Source organism: Betta splendens, chromosome 3, assembly GCF_900634795.4.
Source record: "Betta splendens chromosome 3, fBetSpl5.4, whole genome shotgun sequence".
In the NCBI taxonomy this organism is placed as follows: Eukaryota; Metazoa; Chordata; class Actinopteri; order Anabantiformes; family Osphronemidae; genus Betta; species Betta splendens.
In genome coordinates this window covers 8,932,478-8,954,213 of record NC_040883.2, presented here as the reverse complement: position 1 = coordinate 8,954,213, position 21,736 = coordinate 8,932,478, and the positions used below count along the sequence as shown (strand labels likewise).

The 21,736-nt window shown below is 45.9% G+C and overlaps 4 protein-coding genes across 10 annotated transcripts; 2 read left to right on the top strand and 2 right to left on the bottom strand.

Annotated features, from left to right (window-relative positions):
• The first annotated feature begins 4,744 nt into the window (after window positions 1-4,744).
• On the top strand, window positions 4,745-7,598 carry si:cabz01068815.1 (solute carrier family 51 subunit beta). Of its 5 annotated transcripts, none has more exons than XM_041070143.2 (7): window positions 4,751-4,834; window positions 4,932-4,977; window positions 5,523-5,564; window positions 5,917-6,300; window positions 6,390-6,512; window positions 6,931-7,021; window positions 7,113-7,598. In XM_041070143.2, the coding sequence occupies exons 3-7, from the start codon at window positions 5,525-5,527 to the stop codon at window positions 7,468-7,470; spliced, it is 996 nt and encodes a 331-aa protein (XP_040926077.1). In that variant the 5' UTR covers window positions 4,751-4,834; window positions 4,932-4,977; window positions 5,523-5,524; the 3' UTR covers window positions 7,471-7,598. The 5 variants fall into 5 exon arrangements, with proteins under 5 accessions (XP_029001274.1, XP_029001273.1, XP_040926077.1 ...); XM_029145439.2 differs by having other exon boundaries at window positions 4,815-4,834; window positions 5,474-5,564; window positions 5,920-6,300; XM_029145438.2 differs by having other exon boundaries at window positions 4,815-4,834; window positions 5,474-5,564.
• A 301-nt stretch (window positions 7,599-7,899) lies between these two features.
• On the bottom strand, window positions 7,900-12,232 carry rasl12 (RAS-like, family 12). Of its 2 annotated transcripts, none has more exons than XM_029145255.3 (5): window positions 11,305-12,232; window positions 10,987-11,043; window positions 10,561-10,634; window positions 9,582-9,776; window positions 7,900-8,374 (listed from the first exon to the last, which is right to left on the bottom strand). In XM_029145255.3, exons 1-5 carry the CDS (start codon window positions 11,447-11,449, stop codon window positions 7,961-7,963), a joined length of 885 nt encoding a protein of 294 aa, XP_029001088.1. In that variant the 5' UTR covers window positions 11,450-12,232; the 3' UTR covers window positions 7,900-7,960. The 2 variants fall into 2 exon arrangements, with proteins under 2 accessions (XP_029001088.1, XP_029001089.1); XM_029145256.3 differs by having other exon boundaries at window positions 9,586-9,776; window positions 11,305-12,085.
• A 1,218-nt stretch (window positions 12,233-13,450) lies between these two features.
• Window positions 13,451-16,402, top strand: kbtbd13a (kelch repeat and BTB domain containing 13a). Its single transcript, XM_029145254.3, has one exon. It carries the CDS (start codon window positions 13,555-13,557, stop codon window positions 15,004-15,006), a length of 1,452 nt encoding a protein of 483 aa, XP_029001087.1. The 5' UTR covers window positions 13,451-13,554; the 3' UTR covers window positions 15,007-16,402.
• On the bottom strand, window positions 15,105-21,658 carry ubap1lb (ubiquitin associated protein 1-like b). Of its 2 annotated transcripts, none has more exons than XM_029145437.3 (6): window positions 20,946-21,658; window positions 19,787-19,903; window positions 19,050-19,664; window positions 17,274-17,429; window positions 16,135-16,236; window positions 15,105-16,038 (listed from the first exon to the last, which is right to left on the bottom strand). In XM_029145437.3, the coding sequence occupies exons 2-6, from the start codon at window positions 19,889-19,891 to the stop codon at window positions 15,904-15,906; spliced, it is 1,113 nt and encodes a 370-aa protein (XP_029001270.1). In that variant the 5' UTR covers window positions 19,892-19,903; window positions 20,946-21,658; the 3' UTR covers window positions 15,105-15,903. The 2 variants fall into 2 exon arrangements, with proteins under 2 accessions (XP_029001270.1, XP_055363420.1); XM_055507445.1 differs by having other exon boundaries at window positions 19,095-19,664.
• Window positions 21,659-21,736: the final 78 nt, after the last annotated feature.

The window sequence follows — 21,736 nt, the reverse complement described above, 5'->3', positions numbered from 1 at the left end:
GCCTGAGTGAGAAGGATGAGGGAAGAGAGGATAGTTCTGGTGGATGTGGAAGTGGAAGAGAGAAATAACAAACATGGAGCGAAGATCAAAGTGAGGAAGAGCTGTGAGACTGAGGTCTACTAGACTACAGCGTCTTCCTTTATCTAAATGAGAGCAAATGTGCAGCCAATCCCATGACCCCCAGCAAAACATGCAACATGTTAAACAAGATAACCTCAGCCAAATCCTAATTATACTTCTAATCCTTCATGGAATCTCCACTTGAAATGAACCGTATTGATTCAGCCTTCTCTCCACACAGACCTACAGCCTCACACTGCTGCTGTTAGGCGTCGCCACTGCCCTGTTTATTGGCTCCATACAAATACTGAAATGTTCCATTAGAAGAGGAATGACCTTCGCAGTTGTTTTTCATTCTCGGGTGTAAAAGCCAAGAGTGTGTTTGGTTGCACACTAAAAGACCACTGTCAGAACGCTGCACCCTGTTTAAGCAGCGTTACCACAGTTTCACTAGAATAACAATTTCATTTCGCTCGTGGTGTGAAGAAAAGAGAGTTTCTGCTTTGGTGAAACTTGACATGCAGATTTTCTCCACCAGGCCCAAAAAAACAAATTGTTCCAACAGCGCTGACCTTTGAGTAGCTGAGAGTCGGAGAACCCAAAACCATCACACAGTAGCTTATTATCTGTGCATCAGCAAATCCGCTGCAGAGTCCCACCTACATCAGACGTCGGAGCTGGAAAATGTCAGAGTGGCTAAAGTTTGTGCGGCGCATTTATGAGTCGTGATTGTTTGCTCCCAAGTAAAAGGCGGCGTGTGCACAGCCCGCGAAGTGTGTGTGCTATGTGGGAAATTGAGTTTTATGAATGCATAAAATAGAAACAGCTTTACTGCACAGGTTTATCTTTGCACTCACTCACTCACGCACACCTACACACAGATAATAGAGTGTCATGAGCTTTCCATCAGACTCCGTCAGGGGCTCTGTTGCACTGAAACACATTTTTTCCTGTGGGATTTCATCCTCAGCCCGTGCATTGTAAATAATTAATTTATCCAATAGGAGAGAGAGTCATTAATATATGTGACACACAGAGCAGACTTGATTTATTACGCCTACTTGTTAATTGCCCATGATAAAAGGTTGTTTACACCTTTGGCCCATTTCCTTTTGGCCCCAAAGCTATATTTTCGGGGATGATATTTTTCATCTGACACAAGTTGCTGCTAAATTCAAATTAAACGTTCAGCTCATTGTGCCTGGAAATGATAGCAGATGTTAGCGGTTGACCTTGAGACGAGGGGAGGACGCTCAGGTGGGTTTCAGCCAGTTGTTTACAGCAGCCACAGCACTATTTACTGCTGCGGGGTTGGCTCAGGTTACCAGCAGAAAGCGCCTCGCGCTCAGCGGAGCGGCGCTGCCGTCTCCTAATGATTTAAAAGACACGTCTCCTGTCGACGGTGCCGTCATTAACGCAGCGCGGGCCAACTGTGTTTTGGGCACCGCTGTGTCACCGCTCTCAACGCTCTCGACGCTGAGTTGTGCCTTTTAACAAACAGAGGCAGAGGCAACAAATCGCTGCTGCGAATCCTCAAACGGTCCCAGCAGCTCATCAGACAGGAACAGGTCCGAGCTCAACAGGACTGGGTTTAGTGGCAGAAATACAGAAAAGACTTCAACTAAACAGGAAATTAATAATAAATACCCCCTGAAAATATCAGCATCATCCTGGAACATTTAGTTTTACTACTAATGATAACCGCCTTGGTTCAGGAAGCTTCAAGTACTAAAACAGTAATTTAATAAACATATACATGACAATAAGCATTTAGTTTGTTTTTTGTTCTTATTTTAAGAATTTGCTGTCAGGGTTCGGAATAAGGAGAGGTCAAATATCAAATTCTGGATTTTAATTACCTGGAAGGTGCTGATTATCTCTGTATGAATGCATGTCTTAGCACACACCTATGACCTGTTTGTTGCTTCGTGCCCGTATTGAACCGAGGGTAACCATGGCAACAGCCCTGAAGCATCAGCGCCTTGCATTTGATCTGCACATTGCGTGGCACAGAAAGAAACATACTGTACATCTTCCACGGAGGGACTTAACATTGCTCCTTGATGAATAGGCAACTTCTGAAAAGCTGGAATCTGCTAATGAAGAAGAAACTGAGGCCACTGAGTCCAAGGAGAAGAAAACAACTCAAGTGATATTTTAAATTATTTTCTTAGACAAAAAGTAGCCTGAACTTTTACAATTATTGAATGAGGTGTTGAAAGAATTTTACATCTAACGATAAAAAGCAGGGCCAGACTGCAGACTGGTAGGTGATGATGCCCTGTGTCAAAGCACGGTAATATGTATAGAAAGTGCATGTAATGTCACATATGTCCTTGTCTCTGCTGTAACACTGTCACGTGTGTGAGCATTTTGTGCCCTTGCTTTTCCCAAGATTTACTCATACATTGCAGTGCAGGTGCAGAGATGGGCTGAAGAGCGCTGAAAAGTTTTTGCCTGAAAAGTCTTCATGCACCCAATCAATTAATTACTCCAGCTTGTTCAGGAATTAGCATAACAAATATAGCCGACGGTTGGCGCGGAGAAGGCAACTTGTGTATTCTGGCTGTGAGCAGCAGAAAGTGTGTGCAGAATATATATGGAAAAAAAATGCACTGAAAAGAAAAGTTAATGACACAAACATCCGGTCCCAGCTGAAGTCTCTGAGTACATCATGGAGATAAACATTCGGCAGCCAGTGCATAGCAGCAATCAGAATCCAGAATTTGACTCATGACGGGACATGGGAGCAGTTGTTGGCCATTGTTGGGCCAAAGCCTGACTTATGATGAAGACAGAGTCCTGGTTGCTGGTTTTACCTGGGCTCCCTCTAGAGGCTGAGTGAAGCCCGGAGCAAGATGCAAAACTAAAATGGGTTTTTTAGGCATTGTCAAACAAATAACTGTATGAATAAATAACAGACATATAAAGTTGTGAAATTAAACACATTTATAAATGTCTGCCCATTATTGTGCAATATTTGTATTCAGCTTTAAAATGCGCTTTTATTGTGAAATGTTATGTCACGCTCACTGTTTTCCCAATAACATTATGGCAGTTTTACTTCAAACTGTTACAGCCTGTTTTACTTCTTCTTTTTTAACTTTTCAGGAGCTTTTGCCTGTCAGTCACGACAGACTGGGATGTACAGTAGCCAGTAATGCGATTGGCTGCTGACAAAAGGCCGGTTCCTAAGTTACCGATGAGGCGACGTGGTGATGTTCACGTCACAGCTGTCCAGCATTAACGTTACCAAATGCATCTGCTGGTAAATTGTACTGCTCCGCTAATACAAACCGAGAGCTGAGCAAAGTTCATCCAAGTTACTGTCCCTGTGACCTTTGACCTCCAGTAGCATGTTGTCGCTGAAATACACCAAATAACTGACTAGAATTGTGCAGAGAAAAAATGGATGGCTGACTGAAGCATAGAGACGACTGACAACAGCTAAAGCAGGACTTTTTTTGTCCTTTCCAAGTATACTTCCATAGAGAACAGGCAGATTCAGCAGCATGAATGCTGCAGAGTGAGACAGCATTACATTAGACAAACAGTTTGTCTTGACATTAGTTTAAGGCCTTATTTAGCTTGGAAGGAAGTGGGAGTCGGAGTCTCCTTATTTAAATGACCTGCTCCTCCAACTACTACTCTTCGCTATCTTCTGTTTTTATTGTTATATTAGTTCTGGACTGATAATGGAACGGTAGCCATTTCACTGAGAGCTGATATTAAACAAAAACAGATGCACTTCACACAAAGTTACACAAAATAAGAGAGCTAATAATGTTTTAATAAAGTTGGTTTTACTAACTTTAAACGAAGTAACTACAAATTAGAACTTTCCCGTTGTCCACCGTTTTTTTTTTTTTTTTGTAGCTGTTCTAAAATGACCGAACCTGTCAAACATGAATTCATCTCCCCTGTAATAGCGTCTTTCCAGCTCACTACAGTTTTTAATCAAATTATTTAATGGCTTAGTAGCTTCCTGCCTCTCTAAGCTTTTATATGTGCACACAGCTTCTAGTGCACGTTGCCCTTGGTTTGTCCAAGGTCTTTAAAGCTTAAAGGGAAGCGTGTCTTTGTGGTAATGGCTGTAAATCTGTGGAGCTGTTTAACCCTTTACTTAGCTCTACAGAGTGTGTGAGTGATAAACTGATGTCCTACACTGACAGTGTAGATAGAGAAACAAGGTGAGAGGATTATTGTCAAAAGTATTTAAATGATTCTCATGAATATTGCCATTAAAACATTTTTCCTGTTCATATATAGAGAAACAGTTCAAATAAGGCAGCAACAAAGTCAAGTTCAACAGGTCCAGCAGTGATGACCCACAGTCTTAAAGGTCAGGTTGACGATGTTTCACATAGTAATTATGACCTTTGTGTTACATGTTCACTGTCCTGCAGCTGGTTCTCAGTCTTAGAACAACTTGCTCCGATGCACCTTCCTGCTTCAGTCGACACCGAGGTTCTTCACCTCCTCACACCTCCGCAATAAAACATAAAATCCATTTAACAGCCACATCTTAAAAGTGTGTGCGCGAGCGAGCGATGAGTCACTTGCTATCGCGAAACAGACAGGCAAGGTTGCAGCGAGGCTGTCTAAACAGTAACCAAGCCCCAGGGTCAACGACCTGGAACGTAACTGTGGACACGCAGCACAACTGTGTGAAAGTCATTCCCACTTTTAAATCAAAATACACGTAATCAGCCAACAGGCCAGTACACAGCGTCTTTGTCACACAGGATGCCCAGTGCATTGGCTGTATCATGATGTAAGTTCTCATTTGCCATAGTATAATAATAAATTGCCAGAAGGCCCCTCCTTGTGACCTTTGGATTTTTTTTTTTACTTTTGCTAAACCATCGCAGACGGTTCTATCCTTCTCATCTCAACCACAGGCAAAACATCACACAAGTGAGTGACTCTAATTTCACGGTAGAATAAAATACACACATTACCGCAGGGCAAATGTGATTACAGTGATTACTTTTCAAATGATATTTATTTTATATGACTAAAGTCCGGTTTTGTACTTGGCAGCGGGGCATTTCCAGGGTTGTGTGGTGGGATGTGCTGTGCTTGTGTGGTGGAACATGTTACATGCTGTATGAGAAAACTCGGGCTTATCGTGTTGCCAATTCCACATTCGACAGGGAATCAGTAAAATGCAGAACTACTGTTGAGTTGTGGCGATTGTACAATCAGCCTGAATAGAAAAAGTCCCATCAGGGATCAAATGCAGCATGTATTTTTAACCAGCTTTGTGGCCGGTGCTCATTAAAAACGTCTGATATCAAACAACAAGAAGTTCAGCTGTGACTCAATTATCAGAATGTCTCAATGCATTTGACTCCCAAAGAGAAATAATGATGCTTAAGCCTAAAGCTTTAGTGATAATCTGTTTGTCCAGAATCAAACTCAGGCTCTGATGTCTAACAACGCGCCTCTTTCCTTTGAAGATATGTGTTATCCCTGGATCACGCTGCTTCTGTTCCTGTCAGGTAAATAATTGCTTTCTTCAGACATATTTATGATTAAATTATACACTGTCCTGCCAAAACAAGAGCTCCGACACGCCGATATTTCTTCTAGCGCCGTTTGCTTTGATTACAGCACGTATCCGCTGTGGCATTCAATAAGCTTACACGATGCCATCACGTTAATGTCTGTCCAGACGGGATCAGACCACTGGGGCTGCGGGGAAAGCCTGTTTCCTGTTATGCAATGCCAGCAAGGGGGAAAAAATTAATCTGCAGCAATTATCCACAAAGACTCATTGCCTGACGTGTATCGATCCAGGCGGCCGTTGAGCAATATTTTCTTTAAACCTGTCACTCTCACGATGCCCTGCAGGAGGGAGGGCGTTCATGATCCACAACACCAAGCGCAGCCTGTGCCTGGAGGACTCGGCGTCCACGGGGGAGGTCCTCCTGAGGACGTGCGACCTGGCCTCGCCGGCCCAACAGTGGGTCTGGCTGCACGAGGGCGCGCTGATGAGCGTGGCGTCCTCCAGGTGTCTGTCGGCGCAGCACGCGACCGCGGTCCGGACGCGGCCGTGCCAGGGGCCGGGGGCGGAGGCCGCGGCCTTGGCGTGGGACTGCGACGCCAACAAGCTGATCAGCAGGAGCACGTCCGCGGTGCTGTCGGCGGACGGCCGCCGCCCGACTCTGGGCCGCGTCGGTAGATACTCGAAGTGGAGGTCTCTGGAGGAGGGAGACATCTGCCAGGACCGACTCAGTGAGTCAGCGGCGGGGTTCCTCTTGCCTAAGGTGTGGTCGTCTGCTCATCAGCGGCTGTGACGTCTGCGTGCGTCCTCTCCTCCCCAGGACTGAAGAGGGCGTCGGACGAGCCCGACGAGTTTGAGGCCGCACCGGAGCAGAGAGGCGCCGTGGCGGCCATGACAGAGGAGCAGAGAGAGTACCTGCTGTGGTTGTACCGCACGGAGGATCGTAAGCGCTCGCTGCTGCTCGCCGCTAATCCTATGTCCACATCAGCAGGGCCGAAATGACTGAATGAACGATGCGGTGCAGGTCTTTAGAAGGAACCCCAAAAACATGAGATTCACCTAATTTTCCTTTCAGACTGATCACTGATTTAGACTCAACCAATCAAAACTGATTCAACCCTTCCTCCAGGAATAACTGATAATTCTACATCTTTCACTATTGTACCTATTATACTCTATTATTATTATACTGCCACTGTTTGATGCTGTACATCCCAATCAGGCCTTTTCCAACCCTGATCAGTTGGACCGTGTCTCTTTTCCATCTCTTTTCCAAACTTCCATGGTTCTTCTATAATTTACAAGTTTTTCTCACAGGAGAATAAAGGTTGAAGGTACGTGTTTTATTCTTCCTCTTGCAGCAACCGTATGGAATTTGGTGCTTCTGGGAGTGTCCTTCATCTTCCTCCTTGTTGGTTTCCTACTTCTGGGAATGGGAGTCATGGCCAGCAAGTATAAACTCGATGCATTCAATTAAACTGTCAAAGGAAACCCTTCGGGGACGGAGCACAGCTGACAGAGATTCTCGCGTCTCACCTCCAAGGAACAGAAAGAAGATAGCCAAGTACAAGGCGGCCGCGTCTCTGACTCACAGGAGTGAAGGCGAGGCGCTGAAGATGCTCGCAGGCAACAACTGCAGCAAAGCGCCGGCCTCGCCCTCGGCCCGCGGGCTTCAGCACGGAAACAGCCTCCCCGCGGGCGACGGCCGGATAGGCGAGCTCCAGGCGGGAAACATCGTTGTCCTGTGGAAAGACGGCAGCACCTCCTGTCTGTACTCAGACCCCTCGGAGCCGGCGGAGAAGCAAGCGGGAGGCGAAGGAGAGGAGAAGCAGGAGGAGGAGGAGGAGGAGGAGGTGACGGCGGCGGAGGCTGAGGACGATGGAGCGAAGGCGACGGAGTAGGAAGAATGCAGCATGTGAATAACCCCACTCGCTGCTGTTTTAGCACAGTGCTAACATCAGCAGCCCTGATTGTTGATACTGTGACGCACTGGATCTTATTAGGGTGACAATAAATTTGTTCAAATGTGTTCAATAAAAACATAGTGTATTTTATCCTGATCCTTCTCACCTTCATAAGAAAGACTCCTCCTTTTTCACTTCTCTTTTTTTATCCATCACCTCCTCGGTTAAACTCCACTCAGTGTCTCTGTTAAATCACACTTTTGACAATAGTCCACACTGCAGGTGACTGACACACTCCAGGATTAGGAAAACCGCTTCATATAATAATTTTGATTCATGTTCATTAAATGAAGCTAAAGTATTCAGCAGTGAGGACACACGACAAACCTTGCAACGCCGCATTTGTTTTATAAAATGACAGAGGAAAAGACTCTAGTTTGCTTTATTTAGAAAGTGCTGTGCTCCATCAGAGAAGTGCGTAATTACTCTATTCAGACATTGTTCTTGGACAGTAACTGAAACCTATAAAAGATGATGAACCCTCCGGGGCAAAGCGCTCATCATCAGTCAAAATATCTTGAAGCCCTTGAGCAGCGTGAGCGTGGGGGCTCTTCTCTTGCTCTGAGCCCTGGACGTCTTCACGGTCACCAGCTTGGCGGTGGCCGGAGCGGGCAGCTCCTTGTAGCAGGGGGTGGTGAAGGAGGGGGCCTCCGGCAGCGCCTTGTCCTCCTTCGCGCAGACCGCCGGCACCAGGCGGCCGCGGCCCAGCGCCTGCCTCGACCGCCTCACGGCCTCGTAGAAGACGCGCTGCACCGGCAGGAAGTCCAGGCAGGCGGACACCTCGAAGAACAAGCAGCCGAAGCGAGACGCCACGGCCCTGGCGTCGCTCTGACTCACTTGTCTGGAAGCAAAACAATAGAAGGAGGATGAGTCGGCCAAATGGTGAGAAGCGAGGTGAAATGGCGGCTGCTTTAAAATCCTGGAGAATTACAGTTTCCCCATCAATACACACAATAACCCATAATAACGTAGATGATCTATCTGTGTCTCAATCTCTCATAATCTCTCATTGGCAAACATATCGGAACAAGTGCTGCTTAATCAGCAGAGCTTCACTCCGCTGCAGGAAACAAGCAAAACACCATCAATGCTTTAATAATAGAGTGGTGAAACAGTGGAAGAAGAAGTCCCAGCACTGTGTGATTAAGACCAGGCACCGCTTATTGTGACTGGTTTTCATGGGGAGGGTCAGTGAGTGGCTGGAGCCTCTCCCTGCTGATAACGGGCAGGTCACAGACTGACTCCTTCTCACTCAGCAGAGCATCCCGATAATGCAGCATCATGTTAGGGATGAGTCAATGCAGCCAAACGCAGACAGATTCTCGAAGACAACCACAGTGCAGCCTCCCAGCTCCTCAACGGCCACAGCCACCGAGGCGGCACCGGCCAGTGCACGCTGCTGGTCCCAGTGCGAAACAGCCTGATTAAAGGGCCGGAGCCAGATAAGCGTGTGGGCGATGAGCCACTGCAGGGCCCGGGCCCGTGAACAAGCCAAGAGAAGAGCAAAGAGATAAAGTGCGTGTCTGCCATGGTCGCCGGCCTTCAGACCTTTGCTCCATAAAGCACACACGCAGTCAGGGCTGCTCTTGGCCACAGACAAGGTGATTAGACTCCCACTGGAGAGCCACCAAACAAATGGAGAAAAGGCACTTAGAAAAATGACTGCTGACCTTTGTGCACATTATGAAAATGGAGAAATTCAAATTGGTAAACATCTGCTGATGAAATTCCTACGACGACTAATATGCACAGAGGTGCTGACATTGCAAACATCACTCAGTCCTGTCACTCAGGCTTCAGTCTCTTGACCCTGAGGTTTACATGCTGTTGGGTGAGTGAGGTCCAGTAGGATGCTGCTCAGTGACTGATGGTCTCTGATTAGTTTACTGTCTAATCTGACCTGAACTACAGAGAGCTGTGGTTCACTCCTGTATTTCATAGGCCACGAGGAGAAACCTTCCTCCCTGTTACTGATAGACACACATAATCAGGACTGACTGTAGAAACTCCATGCAACGCCACCCACGTTCCCCGTCACCCAGCGATACCGGCCTGTATCTGTCCATGTCCAGCTTGTTGCCCAGCAGGATGATGGGAGTCTGAGGGCTGAAGGTTTTGTTGTTCAGGGCGAGCGTCTGGAGATACAGCTGGCAGCCCTTAAAGCTCTCCATGTTGTCGATGCTGTAGACCACGAGGAAGGCGTTGGCCCACGACAGGTACCGCTCGCTGTTCACTGGACCCTCCTTCACACACACACACACACACACGCACGCACGCTGGGATCAGCACTCGTTTCATCGGGGGTTTAAAGCTGGATTTCTTAGTGAATGTTTCCTCCAGCAGAGGGCAGGCCTCGCTCACAGATGGGTCACACTAAGTCAAGTTTGTTTATTACAAAGACGATTATTTTCATTTTTAAACATTTCAGCACTTTTCATCACGAGCCCCTCTGTTCACCAATTCACCAGCATTTACAGCAGAGAGTAAGAATTAGCAGTATATTCCCTCATACAGACAAAGATCTGCTGCTTTAGTTCCTATGAGCTTGTGTGTGACTGGACGTAGGTCGGAAACATCGATAGAATGGATTGTATAGAGACATATTTCTTTTTTCTGCACTACTAATGTATTTTTGCCTCACAGACAGACTCACAGGCTGAGGTTTGGACAAATCAAGTATAGAACTGTCACGCACAGTTTTCACTTCCTCCTCCTCTCACTGCACTTTAACATCATTTGAACAGTTAAGATCAGTGTCCATCTGCAGATCCCACATCTGCGGGTCAAAGGTCAGTATAATAGAGGAAATGTACAGTACAGGTAGTGAGTGCACATAAACGTTACACTTCTTCACGGGCTCGAGTTGGCTGCAGTGCGGTACAGTTACAGACGGCTGAGTTATCTGAGCTGCAGCCGTAGACATGACCAGGCATTGATTCAAACCTCTGGGTGACGTCTGGCTTCGCTGCATCCACAAGTTCAATACACAGCATGAGGCAAAGGCAGCAGATTGTCTGTTACTCGTACCTTGTCACAAGTGTCCATCACTCTCACTGTCACAGGCTGCCGGTCCACAACCTCCTCTGACGAGTAGATATCGTCTACAAGCAGCAAAGGACAGCGACTAAAATATTGTTATGGTTAAATAACAATGTCTCCTGAGTCATCAGAGCTTCAACAGTGTTTTACTGTTCGAACTGGAGCCAGTTTAAAAAAAAACTGCCCCAGGAACCAATCGACCAGCATAAATTGTTACTTGTCGAATGTTAATGATTCTTGCACCATGTGAGCAGTTCAGAGAAGACACCAATTTTACATAAGAGACTTCCAAAGGCTTTAAGGCCCAAGGTCCAGAACATCGAGGCAGCTGAAGCAGAGATGAACGTCAAACGTGACAAACACAAACAAACTCCGCGGGACGTTCTTACAGACAGTAAAGCAGGCAGGGCTCACCTAGATACGGGTCGTATTCACCGATGAAGCGCCTGGTGAGGAATTTCACCGTCAACGCTGTAAGAAACAGAAGAAGCAGAGTAACAGAGCCTCAGGGGAGCGGGGTCAGAGAGGGCCCTGAGAAAAAGCCACCAGATACGTAAACACATTTAACATTAGCTCCCAGTCATCTCACGGCCGTGTTCATACTCAGTAACAAGCTCAGAGAATTAGCAAAATGTGACAGGACAAGCGCCTGTCCGTGAAAACATCAGATTAGTGTCACCTATAGAGAATAACAGGGCAGCGGGTAGAGAAGACGAAGCTTTGGAGTCAGACCTGACTTTCCTGAGCCCATGGCCCCAAGCAGCACCAGGTTACACTCAGCGGGGCATCTGTTCACCTTCCCAAACACCGATGACATGATCACTGTAGTTCCTCCAAGCAGGAGCTTCCTACTGCTGACAGCCGCCCACGCTCCCATTCAGCAAAAACCAAACGAGAACAAATCCCTCTGCAGGAAGGCTGCGAAGCCACTCCATGCTCCGTTTCATTTGTTTTCCTTGCGGGCGAACGCTGTAAGAACGAAAGTCTCCTCCACGGAGCACAGAGGGCTGTTACAGTGTGCTCCAGACCCAGCGCTGCGGTCACTATGCGATTCAACGGCTCTCGGGAGAGAGAAGAAAAACAGTCTCGCATGCAACTGATGCTCTGACCCTCTCCATTTTAGGCAAAAGACTTCAAACCAAGCCTGTCAGACCTGCAGTGAAACATTCACTTAGCTGGAAGTGTAGACGCGGACAGATAGAGCTGGATCTCTGTTCTGCTCATTAACTCTTACAAAAGCTGGTAGATAGAACTGTGTTGTGTGTTAGCAAATAAAGCACAAAGACATGTTGTAAGTATTTAGACACGGCTTAATGGACTGTTTCTACTGAGAACAGTATTTGTGGTACTTGTACTATGGAACAACACACTGTATTTTAAGCACAGTGTGTTGAGGCTGCATGACTGTACTTTACCCTCTGCTCGTGTCCTGCAGTGTGATCGCCTGGTTTAAGCTACTGTCATCACATTCACACCACAGACTGACAATACTGTGACCTTCCTGCCTGTTAAAGTTTCATGAGGAGAGCATCTGTTGTTCAACCAGTGAAATGCATTAATGATGTGTGAAAACTGCAAATGTGAACTAAAACTACAAAGTTAAGTCATTAATGCCGCTGCTTCGATGATGTGTCTAAACCTTAAAAACAGACCAACCTGGCAACTTATCTTTGACTGGGCCCTATAGAGTGTCAGCATCTGTACGTCCAAGCAAGGCTGGATTCAGGACGACAAATAGGATCCTACAAGTAAATCTGAGTGAAGCAAATATGTTTATGTCTATAAACTCCCCAACTTTCACTAAACACTCTTGGACTGCTTTGACTTTCTGTTATTATTCTGCTAAATGATTAACTCCAAGAAACCTGGGTGTGATTTCACCGCTTGGGTCAGTGCCACCTCACCTGACAAACCTCATTAATCAGTTAAAGACTTGAAGGGATGTGTTTTACACTTTAATACCATCACTTTGAATACACCATCTCTCTTTATGTTTTTTGTTTTTTTATTATCGCCTGTAGCTGGATCAAAATGCATCAACAGGACTCGTGACTAGCCCCAAACAGAGAGCTTCTATTCTCTTTCTGGTCTGTTTTAAAGTACAGGATGGATTTTCAGATTAAAACAAACAAGAGGCTTTAAGAGGCTCCTATTTAATAAACCCAATCAAAATGAACAGGTTGGTTTCTTACCTCTCTCTCTGAAAATGGTTCAGTTATTAGGCTTCTTATTAATATGCGTGCCCCATCTATAAACTAGTGTTTCCACATCTGCAAACTAACCTGCCTTGACTCAACTATACAAAAATGCACCATAGCTCAAATGTTTGCCTCCTGGCTCACACACACTGTACATGTCTCTCCACACAAATTGATGGATAAATGGAAAACGGGAGAACTGGGTGTTAAGTGTTGAAGCCATTCAGAGCTGTCAGATGTTTTCAGTATGACGTACTGACGCACACTTCTACACAGCGTCACTGCCAAATTACTACAATGTGCATTTAGCTTTGCAGTAAAGTGCAATAGTTTTTAATATTTTACTTAAAAAACATGTACTCTGTGGCAAGTAGGGCTTGTACTCAGGTTCATTGGCTTGTAATGAGCCTCCCAGAGGATTTCCCGTGTCACAGACTGTCCTGCTGCTCAAGGTCAACCCTTCAGCTGTCCCAAACAAAAAGCAATATGAATCATCAGCACATTTACAGCTCCCCTGCTGCGATCCAGCTCCTCTTTCTGCACCGGCTGCGTGTCCTCGTTCATCATTCAGCGCGCTGGATCCGTGTCACACGGCCAGCTTCTATGTATAGAGCCTGTCCTAGGAGCTGGGAAAACAAATAGCGGTCGTTACCATGTGTTCTGGGAGAGGAGGCCGTCTGCAGTTGTGCTGTGTTTGGACCCGTGTCCAACTTCGCTCAAACTTCCTCTTAATGTGTGCTGGCGGTTCCAGTGGATATGTGATGCAGCTCTGCAGTGGAGGGAGATGATGGAGGCCAGCAGCTGTAGTAAGTCGCTACACATGTTGAAGGTCAGCATCAAAAACAGCTCCTTCTTCGTGGATAAAGGCACCTTGGCTGAAAACTGTGAGTACTTCAGAGCGTTGTTTGAGTCGGGAATGAGGGAGTGCCGACAGGACGAGGTCCGGCTGCAGTCTGTCGGGGTCCTGGGGTTCCTCGTCCTGCTGCAGGTCCTGGACGGGAAGCGGCCCATGCTCAGCAGCGACCAGATCGTGGAAGCCATCGAGTGCGCGGCTTTCCTCCAGGCGCCGGCCCTCACCAAGCACTTGATGAACACCATCGACTCCGATAACTGCTTGGTCGCGTACCACGCGGCGTCCACCTACGGCGTGTGGGAGCTGTTCCACGGCGCAGCCCTGTTCATCAGAGACGTGTACGGCGACCTGAGGCGGGACCTCCTCGCCCTGCCCGGCGTGCTGGTGCGCCACGTGGAGTCTCTGCCTCCAAGCACCTACATGGCCGTGTGCAGCCACTCCCCGTGCAGCGAGCTGCTGCGGGACGCCCAGAGGACGCTCCGCTACCTGGACGAGGCGCGGCGCGAGTGGCGGGTCCTCACGCAGCTGCCCGCCGGCTCCAGCACCGCCATGGCCGGCGTGGCCGTGCTCGACAACAGGCTCTACATCGTCGGAGGGGTGCGCGACGTGAGCAAGGAGGTGGTGGAGACCGGCTTCTGCTACGACCCCGCGTCCAACGCGTGGTCCACCGTGCGCGGCCCCCGGCAGCCGCGTTACAACCTGGCGCTGAGCGGGATGGAGGGCTGCCTGTACGCGGTGGGGGGCGAGTACGGCATGAGGGCTCTGTCCTCTGTGGAGAGGTATAAGGTGGCGGAGGGGAGCTGGAGCGCCGTGGCCCCCCTCCCGTCCCCCGCGGCCTCTGTGCCTTCGGCTGTAGCCATGAACAGGCTGTTCGTCTGCCTGTGGAAAGGTCAAGGGGCCACGGAGCTCCACGAGTACGTAGGTGAACTAGACCAGTGGAGCCTGGTCTCCACGCTCGTACGCCGGCACAGCTACGCTCTCCACATGGTGGCGCACAGGGACAACCTGTATGTAATGCGAAACGGACCCCGCGACGACTTTTTACGCTGCGTGATGGACCGCTACAACCTGACGTCCGGCCAGTGGACGGCCGTGTCTGGTCACTACGGCAACAGTAAAGGCTCCCTGCTGACCGCCGTGGTCCGGGGGGATTCCGTGTTCGCCCTCAGCAGACACGTGACCACAGAGTACACGGTGGACGATTGCAGGTGGAGGGTGAAGCGGGAGGTGGGAGGTTTTGGGAGGATCGGGTCCATATATACGTTCCTGATGAGGCTGCCTCAGGCCACGGTGCCCCTCACGGAAAAGTGTTTGGAAGTGAGTCAGGATCAGAGCCTAGACGTCTGCCCCCGACTATCCCCACGCTGCTCTGACAACATGTAAAGGACATTAAATAATGTAATTTGAGAGTCACAGAGCAAAAGAATCTATTCAGTCTATTTTCTTTTTTTTTTTTTGCTCATGCCCTACAAACATATCTGGCTGTTTTTTTCTTGACTTTTTATAAAGATGTCATTTTCTGACACTCATCATCAATCATCATCACCATTTCAGCTGCTTTGCTTTCAGTTTGACCTCCATTAACATCTACAGTACAGCCTTTATGAGCGTTCCGTTCGTTTAAAACCTGTCTGAGGAATTTTGGCTGAACAAAATTACATCATAGTTATAAATATTCATGACATAAGAAGGTTGACATCCAGGCTGTGGAAAACTAAAATGATGTCGTGTTGATGTTTCTCAAGGTTTTCTATATGTGGGAATCAGTGTCTTCAAGTGTTTCACAAAACTCTAAATCCCAAGCAGATAGAGATATGTAGGTGGGGTTAAATAGGCTGAAATGCTGAAAAGAAAAAAAGGAATCAAAATAAAGACCAGAGCATTCAAGTGGTCACTATTAAACTGAATTCAACACAGCCTTGGTGGAATTTCAGCTTTAATTCATGAGTCAAGTTTGAACTGCGCCACATCAGACTCTCATGTTTTCAAGTCCAAACGAAGTGTGAATATAATAAGCAAGTAAAAAAGAACACGTTATGAACCATTGTAGTATTAATAAGTAATAAGTTCAGCATCCTCACGTTCATCACGCATTTAACAATAGTCAGTTGCTGTAGAGGCTAGGATGCAGTGTGTGTGTGTGTGTGTGTGTGTGTGTGTGTGTGTGTGTGTGTGTGTGTGTGTGTGTGTGTGTGTGTGTGTGTGTGTGTGTGTGTGTGTGTGCGTGTGTGTGTGCGCGTGTGTGTGCGTGTGTGTCTGTGTCTGCGTGTGCGCTGTTGGTCAGCCCACGCGCATCATTAGCTCTTCGAGGGCCCGTTCTCTGTGGTTTTCGTGGACCAGCAGCACCTCCTTAATGGCGTTCTGCTGGAAGCCCATCTCATTGAACTGACTCAGCAGGTGAAGGAACTCCTTGGCCTTGAGAGGGTAGAGGAAACGACATTGTTCATTTTACACATCTAAAAGGAAAAGAATCAGGTTGGACACAGTGCTGCAGCTTTCTGCACGTCTTACCTTTGTTTCACAGTTTTGAAACATCTCCAGTGCCTCCTCTACCTGGGACATGTCATAACCCAGTTGACACAGGTGATCACAGGCCATCAGGTAACGCAAGACCTGCAGAAACATATGTTTATGTAAGTCCCTCCAAAAGATCGTCACAGAGTATCACACTGCAGGCTCTGATTGGTTTGTCTACACATTACAGCTCTTAAGATTCACACTAACTGTGAATTTCCTTCACCATCACGTCACGCAGCAATAAAGCTTATTCCCAACGGACTGTGAGACCTACTGGTTTTGTTTGTGATGTAATTAGAGCAGACATGAAGAGATGTCATGGGAAAACCTTCACTAAAGAGCAGCCTGTGGAAACTCTCAGGATCTATTTTTAACCTGGAATACAGTGGCTTGCTGTGCTTGTTTCATTCCCATCTCTAACAGGCCCATTGTAACATTCTTATTCCCAAGTTAAAAACTGTGTGGGATAATATGTTACGTTACGTTCACTGAACTATTAGCACCCACTGTACAACATTACACACATAAAACCTTTAAGTGGCCATCTCCTGGTAACATGCATAGGAAACAAATAAATTGGTGCCTTCAAATACCTTTTGAAAGAAAGAAAAACACATAGAGCCACAAAAATAAAAAAACAGTGTCAGATCATGTCAGGTCCTGGTATTTGATAAATAAAATCTCAAATAACCAGAACAATGAATTAAACCAGAAAAGAAAAAAAACAACAACGTCCTCACTGCTTGAATAGGATTGAGGAGGATAATTCACAGTCAGATGCTTCTGACAATCAGCCCTTGATTGAGTGATCATGTCCAGACCTCTACACAGGCAGCCGTTTGTAAGTTTGACGTGTTTTCACACAATGCTAAGATGATTCAGAAAGGTTTTTGCGTCCTCAAAAGAAAGAAAATTAAAAAATCTAATTTAAAAGAAAATGCTTATTAACTCGAGGCAATCAGATCATGACACAGTGGAAATAAGGTAATGTTCATCTGAAGGGTGTTTTGGCCTAATTGATTAGATGATGTATCTGACCAGACTGCACGTACAATGTAGATCAATAAGCGGACAGAGAGAAAGGTCGCCTTTTCTTCCATTTATTTATTCACTAACACAGACAGCATCGGTACCTGATCTGGGGTCTGCCGGCCTGTCTTCTGCAGGGCTATAATGGCAGTGTGCAAGGGGTAACCCTGGGCTGTGATGGCCCCGAGCAGCTCTCTCTCCTCCAGGCTCAGAGCTGACAGAAGCTCTGCTGACGAGTCCCAAGCAGACGGGGCCTTCCTCTGCGGAGTGAGTCAGAGGCATTTAATGGGATTTGAATGGCTAAGATTCTTCGCGACCTGGCAGCAGGTTACAACGGGATAACCCTGAGAGCACTCCCACGCGCTAATCCTGATGAACTTCTAATAACCTGGCTGGCTTCGAGAAGCAGACTTTGCACAGTCTATTTTTAGAGCGCAGATTGCTGAAAACGTTTTAGAAATGTATCCTAGAGAAATGATGGCACAGTTGAGGTGCTGTTGACATTTGTGAAAAGAATTTGAGGACTTCTAAAGATCTGAGCGTTATTAAGCCTTCGGGGATGGACTCTTTACCGAGCGGAATATAAAGTGTCAGTCAGCCTGCTGGCTCCTTAGAGCCAGACCCGTGATCCTGACTTATGTGAGGAGATTTATAGCCCAGCTCAGGAAAGTTAAAGCCCTGAGCTTTGGGCTGTGGGAACAGTCAGTGAAGGCTATCTATACTTCACACTGTGGAGGGTTACCTTTGAACCCCACGCATGCTTTAATAATAGTAGTTGACTTTTTGGTTAGAGAAAGCAACAGGTTGTATTTGAACAACAACCTGTGTTTCAACTAGTATGACAGACGTGGAGCTTTACCGATTTAGGAATTACAGCTATTTTTAGACAAACACTCAAACAAAGACCAATCTGGCCTTTATTATTTATCTTGAATCTTTACCAGTAGTTTTCACATTGTTGTAAAGCCTTTTTTTAAATGACCCATTAACTATTCCTTATTTCCTATCTATTACCTTAAAGCCTGTATTTACATTTATGAGGTTTCAACCTATACAACAGTGGCACCTAGTTCCTGAACTGTGTAAAATGGCCCTTCTGCAGAAATATGGTTGTATTGGTCACTTCCAAGGTTTATTATGTGTCTCTCTGATGGGTTCGTAGTGTTTGTAACCTAATGTTTTCTTCCTTCACTTGTGTACACATCTCTTGGACCTCAAATGCAAATGAAACACACTCCTACCTTTACCTTGACTAGTCATGGATTCATAAGTGAAAGGTTCCACCTGGACACATTTCTGTTCATTTGTTGTGTGTTCAAGTTCATTACAATGGCTGTAATATGCCTGTAATATTTACGAGGATGCCCTTGAATTCAAGCCAAAAATCATGACTTTACACAGACAATAATAAACTTAACTTTGCAGTTCACCTTGAGCTTTGTGGCATAAACAGCTGTAAATTTCATTATTTCAGATCATTTTTGGCTCCTTTTCAAATAACAAACCTTAAATTAGACAGAATTGTTTTATTAAGTACTTGGGACAATAATTATTGTTTCATGAAATAAAACACAGTATTAATTATTTATTATATTTAGTTAAGTTGAGATCGAGAATAATATGAATTACCCTCAATTCAATATTTTTTATAGAACATTAATTTAATTATACGAGTAGACGTGGTACATTGACTTTACTGAATAGAAAATCAATTTGATTTGTTTTTATAGTAATTATACGCTGTTGTTTTATTTTGATTATGCAACTAATTTCTTGCTTTAAAATGACAAAGCACCGACAGAGAGCTTTCACTCCGCTCCTGCTATGTGTAACTGAGCTGTGACGTCATTATGAAGCGAGCTGCCATGGGCTTCTCTCACCGTACTGCTTGTGTCGTGGCTGTTGGTGCAGGGGAGCCCATTCACCGTGTTGGCTCTGGCTGTGGGGCCCCTGGTGTTGGTGCTCCTGGTGTTCGGGCTTCTATGGGAGGACGACCTCTGGACTTTTCTGTCGGTACCGGGGTCATGTTGTGTGCTTGTCTCCAGCGCAGAGAGGGAGCACTGGCGTAGGTTCTTCCTGCGCTGGTGTGGCAGGCTGCTAAGGCAGGCCGGGGGGTTCTGCAGGTCGGGGACAAAGGCCTGTGCTTTCCTGAGACCGCACTGACCCGTGGCAGCAGGAGGCTCTCCAGCCGTATGGTCGGTCGCTGACACGCACTTCTGGGCCTTCTCTGCTTCGCCCTCAGAGTCTGATATGGTGGAATTAGTGCGCAGGACAGCAAGGTTAAGGCTGTGGGAACGCTGTCGAGGGTTGGGCTCCCAGAAGTCGGAGCTATGGCGACTGGCCAGGCGGCTCTGCTGAGGGCTGCTGAACATCATCCAGTATGGAGGACAAGTTGGCTGCAGTCCTGATGAAGAGGGGGGGGTCTGTGGACACTGCTGGCTGATGAAGCCACTCTGCAGTCCAGTCAGAACCCAGTTCTCCACACTGAAGTCATACTGTGACAGGGACAAAATTTGTTGTGTAATTGCTGTGTAGCTCTCTATATGTCATTTACTAAAACAACATACACATATTGCTGTGAGGATCACACTGATCACATAAACTACTACACACTCACCTCTGTTTGCTGCAGTACGCTGAGACATTCAGGGACAATCACTTCGTCAGGTTGATTGACTTCCTGCGAGACAGTCCGTGGCATCTTCAGGGGGACGCCCTCCATAGTGCTCAAATACTAAAACACACACAGACATCAGCACCATTTGACTTTTCACCCATGTTTTGTCATCACTGACAACGACCAAACATGCAGGCTTTAAAATGATCATGCTGTACGTGAACAGCATCTCCTGCATATGACCGCTTTCAATGTGTTGCGATCAAGGACAGACCACCCAGCCTGTGATATATAAGACAACCAGACAGTTCTAAGTAAAGCTAAAAGGTCAGTCCCATTAACTTTCCTGTCTGATCCCGCTTTTGTCTTTTTTAAATCTGTGATGTGTTACACAATGAAGAGTGAATCAGGTGCATAGACAAACTGAAATCCAGTGTTTATGTTCACACTGAGACACAGTGAAGACACAAGTCAAAAGCAGGCATTTAATGAGGTCAGTCTGCTCACTGGCCCCCACTGTCCTGAGACATTTGTTCCAGAAACCTCAAAACAAGACAGATGGCCTGAACTCCCAGCAGCAGAGAGGGCAGATGCTTCATGAGCTCACTCTGACGTCCAGAACTCTTGTTTACATGCTAATGCTATCAGGTAAATAACATTAATTGTAAAAGCTCTGCCTAGATAAAGGTACAATTTGACCTACCCTTGTTAACAAATAGTGAATAACCTTCTCTATGCACTCTATTAACTGTAAACCTTCAAACAGCATTAGCACTAACAAATGCATCGCAACAATGGAGAACAAGTCTTTTTTCAAGGGTCACATGCTGTAAAAACACCCCCCACGCTATGAATTTTACAGATTTGTTCAGTTAAATGTTTCCACTGAACAGCTGAGTTGCCTCTTTAGTTGTAAATATTTGACATTTTGGAAATGTCAGGTTGTCAAAAGTCTCAAGATTTAATTAATAAACAGACATTTGCGTTAAAGGCTGGAGTAATACTTGGGCATTTTCTGGGTTTTAAATTGCTGTTTACTTTATTTAAAGTGCCCTTTGAAATAAAATGGACACAAATTAACCTTTTAGCATTTTGTTGCGGTTGTAGATTGTTTTCCTTCATGAAAGTTAAATGTTAGAATGTAGGAATGAGAGCCTACCTGTGTGGAGCTGTGTCAGACTCGCGTCAGTGTTTATGTGACATGTGAAGCTCCTCTTGACGGCAGGTTGAATCAGAGAAGGTGCTTTAAGCAGAGCCACCTGGAACGTTAATCTGCTGACGTCCAGTAACCCCCATGAGCTGGTTTACAGCACTGTCCACACAAACCTACTGCACGTGAGACATCAAGTCTGAGAAAAAAACACTTCAGTCTGTTGAGTACAGGATGAACGTTGTGTACTTACAGTATATGTATACGTATTTGTGTTCTTACAGTTGTGTATTAGCATTAGTTAAGCAGTTGAAAGACGTTTTAAAATACTTAATCCACATTTATTTCATTAATTATGAACACAATAATGTGGAATTATGTGACTTAGAGGTAAAATATGGAACACATGATGAAAGGGAGTTGTCAACACATGTATCTCATTACCACTTGGCTTTGTCCTACTTTTTTTTGGACTTTTTTTTCTCCACCACTACTACGAATAAACCTTTAATACAACACTGTTAAAACCAATATTGTGTTACATTAGAAATAGATTAAATGGCCATAACAACGTCAAATTTGTCAGTGTTAGTTTTCAAGCTGGTGCAATTCCTCTTAGCTTCATAGAGACTTCCAGTTAATTTTATTTAAATTAAATTTAAATTAAATTCAGTCTCACCACAGCAGGAAACACATTGAAGTTGGAAATTCCACTGAAAGTGGAAAAAACTATTTCATTAGGTTTAACATTTGAACTTTAAAGGTGGTGGGTGATTTATCAGTGTGCTTTGTTGACCTCT

Coding starts and splice junctions, on each gene's coding strand:
- kbtbd13a (XM_029145254.3), top strand. CDS start 13,555: ATGATGGAGGCCAGCAGCTGTAGTAAGTCGCTACACATGTTGAAGGTC.
- rasl12 (XM_029145255.3), bottom strand. CDS start 11,449: ATGGGAGCGTGGGCGGCTGTCAGCAGTAGGAAGCTCCTGCTTGGAGGA. Junction 9,777..10,560: donor TGATGGACACTTGTGACAAG/GTACGAGTAACA, acceptor GTGTGTGTGAAG/GAGGGTCCAGTGAACAGCGA. Junction 8,375..9,581: donor ACATGGACAGATACAGGCCG/GTATCGCTGGGT, acceptor TTTTGCTTCCAG/ACAAGTGAGTCAGAGCGACG.
- si:cabz01068815.1 (XM_029145438.2), top strand. Junction 5,565..5,916: donor GCTGCTTCTGTTCCTGTCAG/GTAAATAATTGC, acceptor GATGCCCTGCAG/GAGGGAGGGCGTTCATGATC. Junction 7,022..7,112: donor ATGGGAGTCATGGCCAGCAA/GTATAAACTCGA, acceptor CTCACCTCCAAG/GAACAGAAAGAAGATAGCCA.
- ubap1lb (XM_029145437.3), bottom strand. CDS start 19,891: ATGGAGGGCGTCCCCCTGAAGATGCCACGGACTGTCTCGCAGGAAGTC. Junction 19,665..19,786: donor GCGTACTGCAGCAAACAGAG/GTGAGTGTGTAG, acceptor TCCCTGTCACAG/TATGACTTCAGTGTGGAGAA. Junction 17,430..19,049: donor GCCACGACACAAGCAGTACG/GTGAGAGAAGCC, acceptor CTCACTCCGCAG/AGGAAGGCCCCGTCTGCTTG.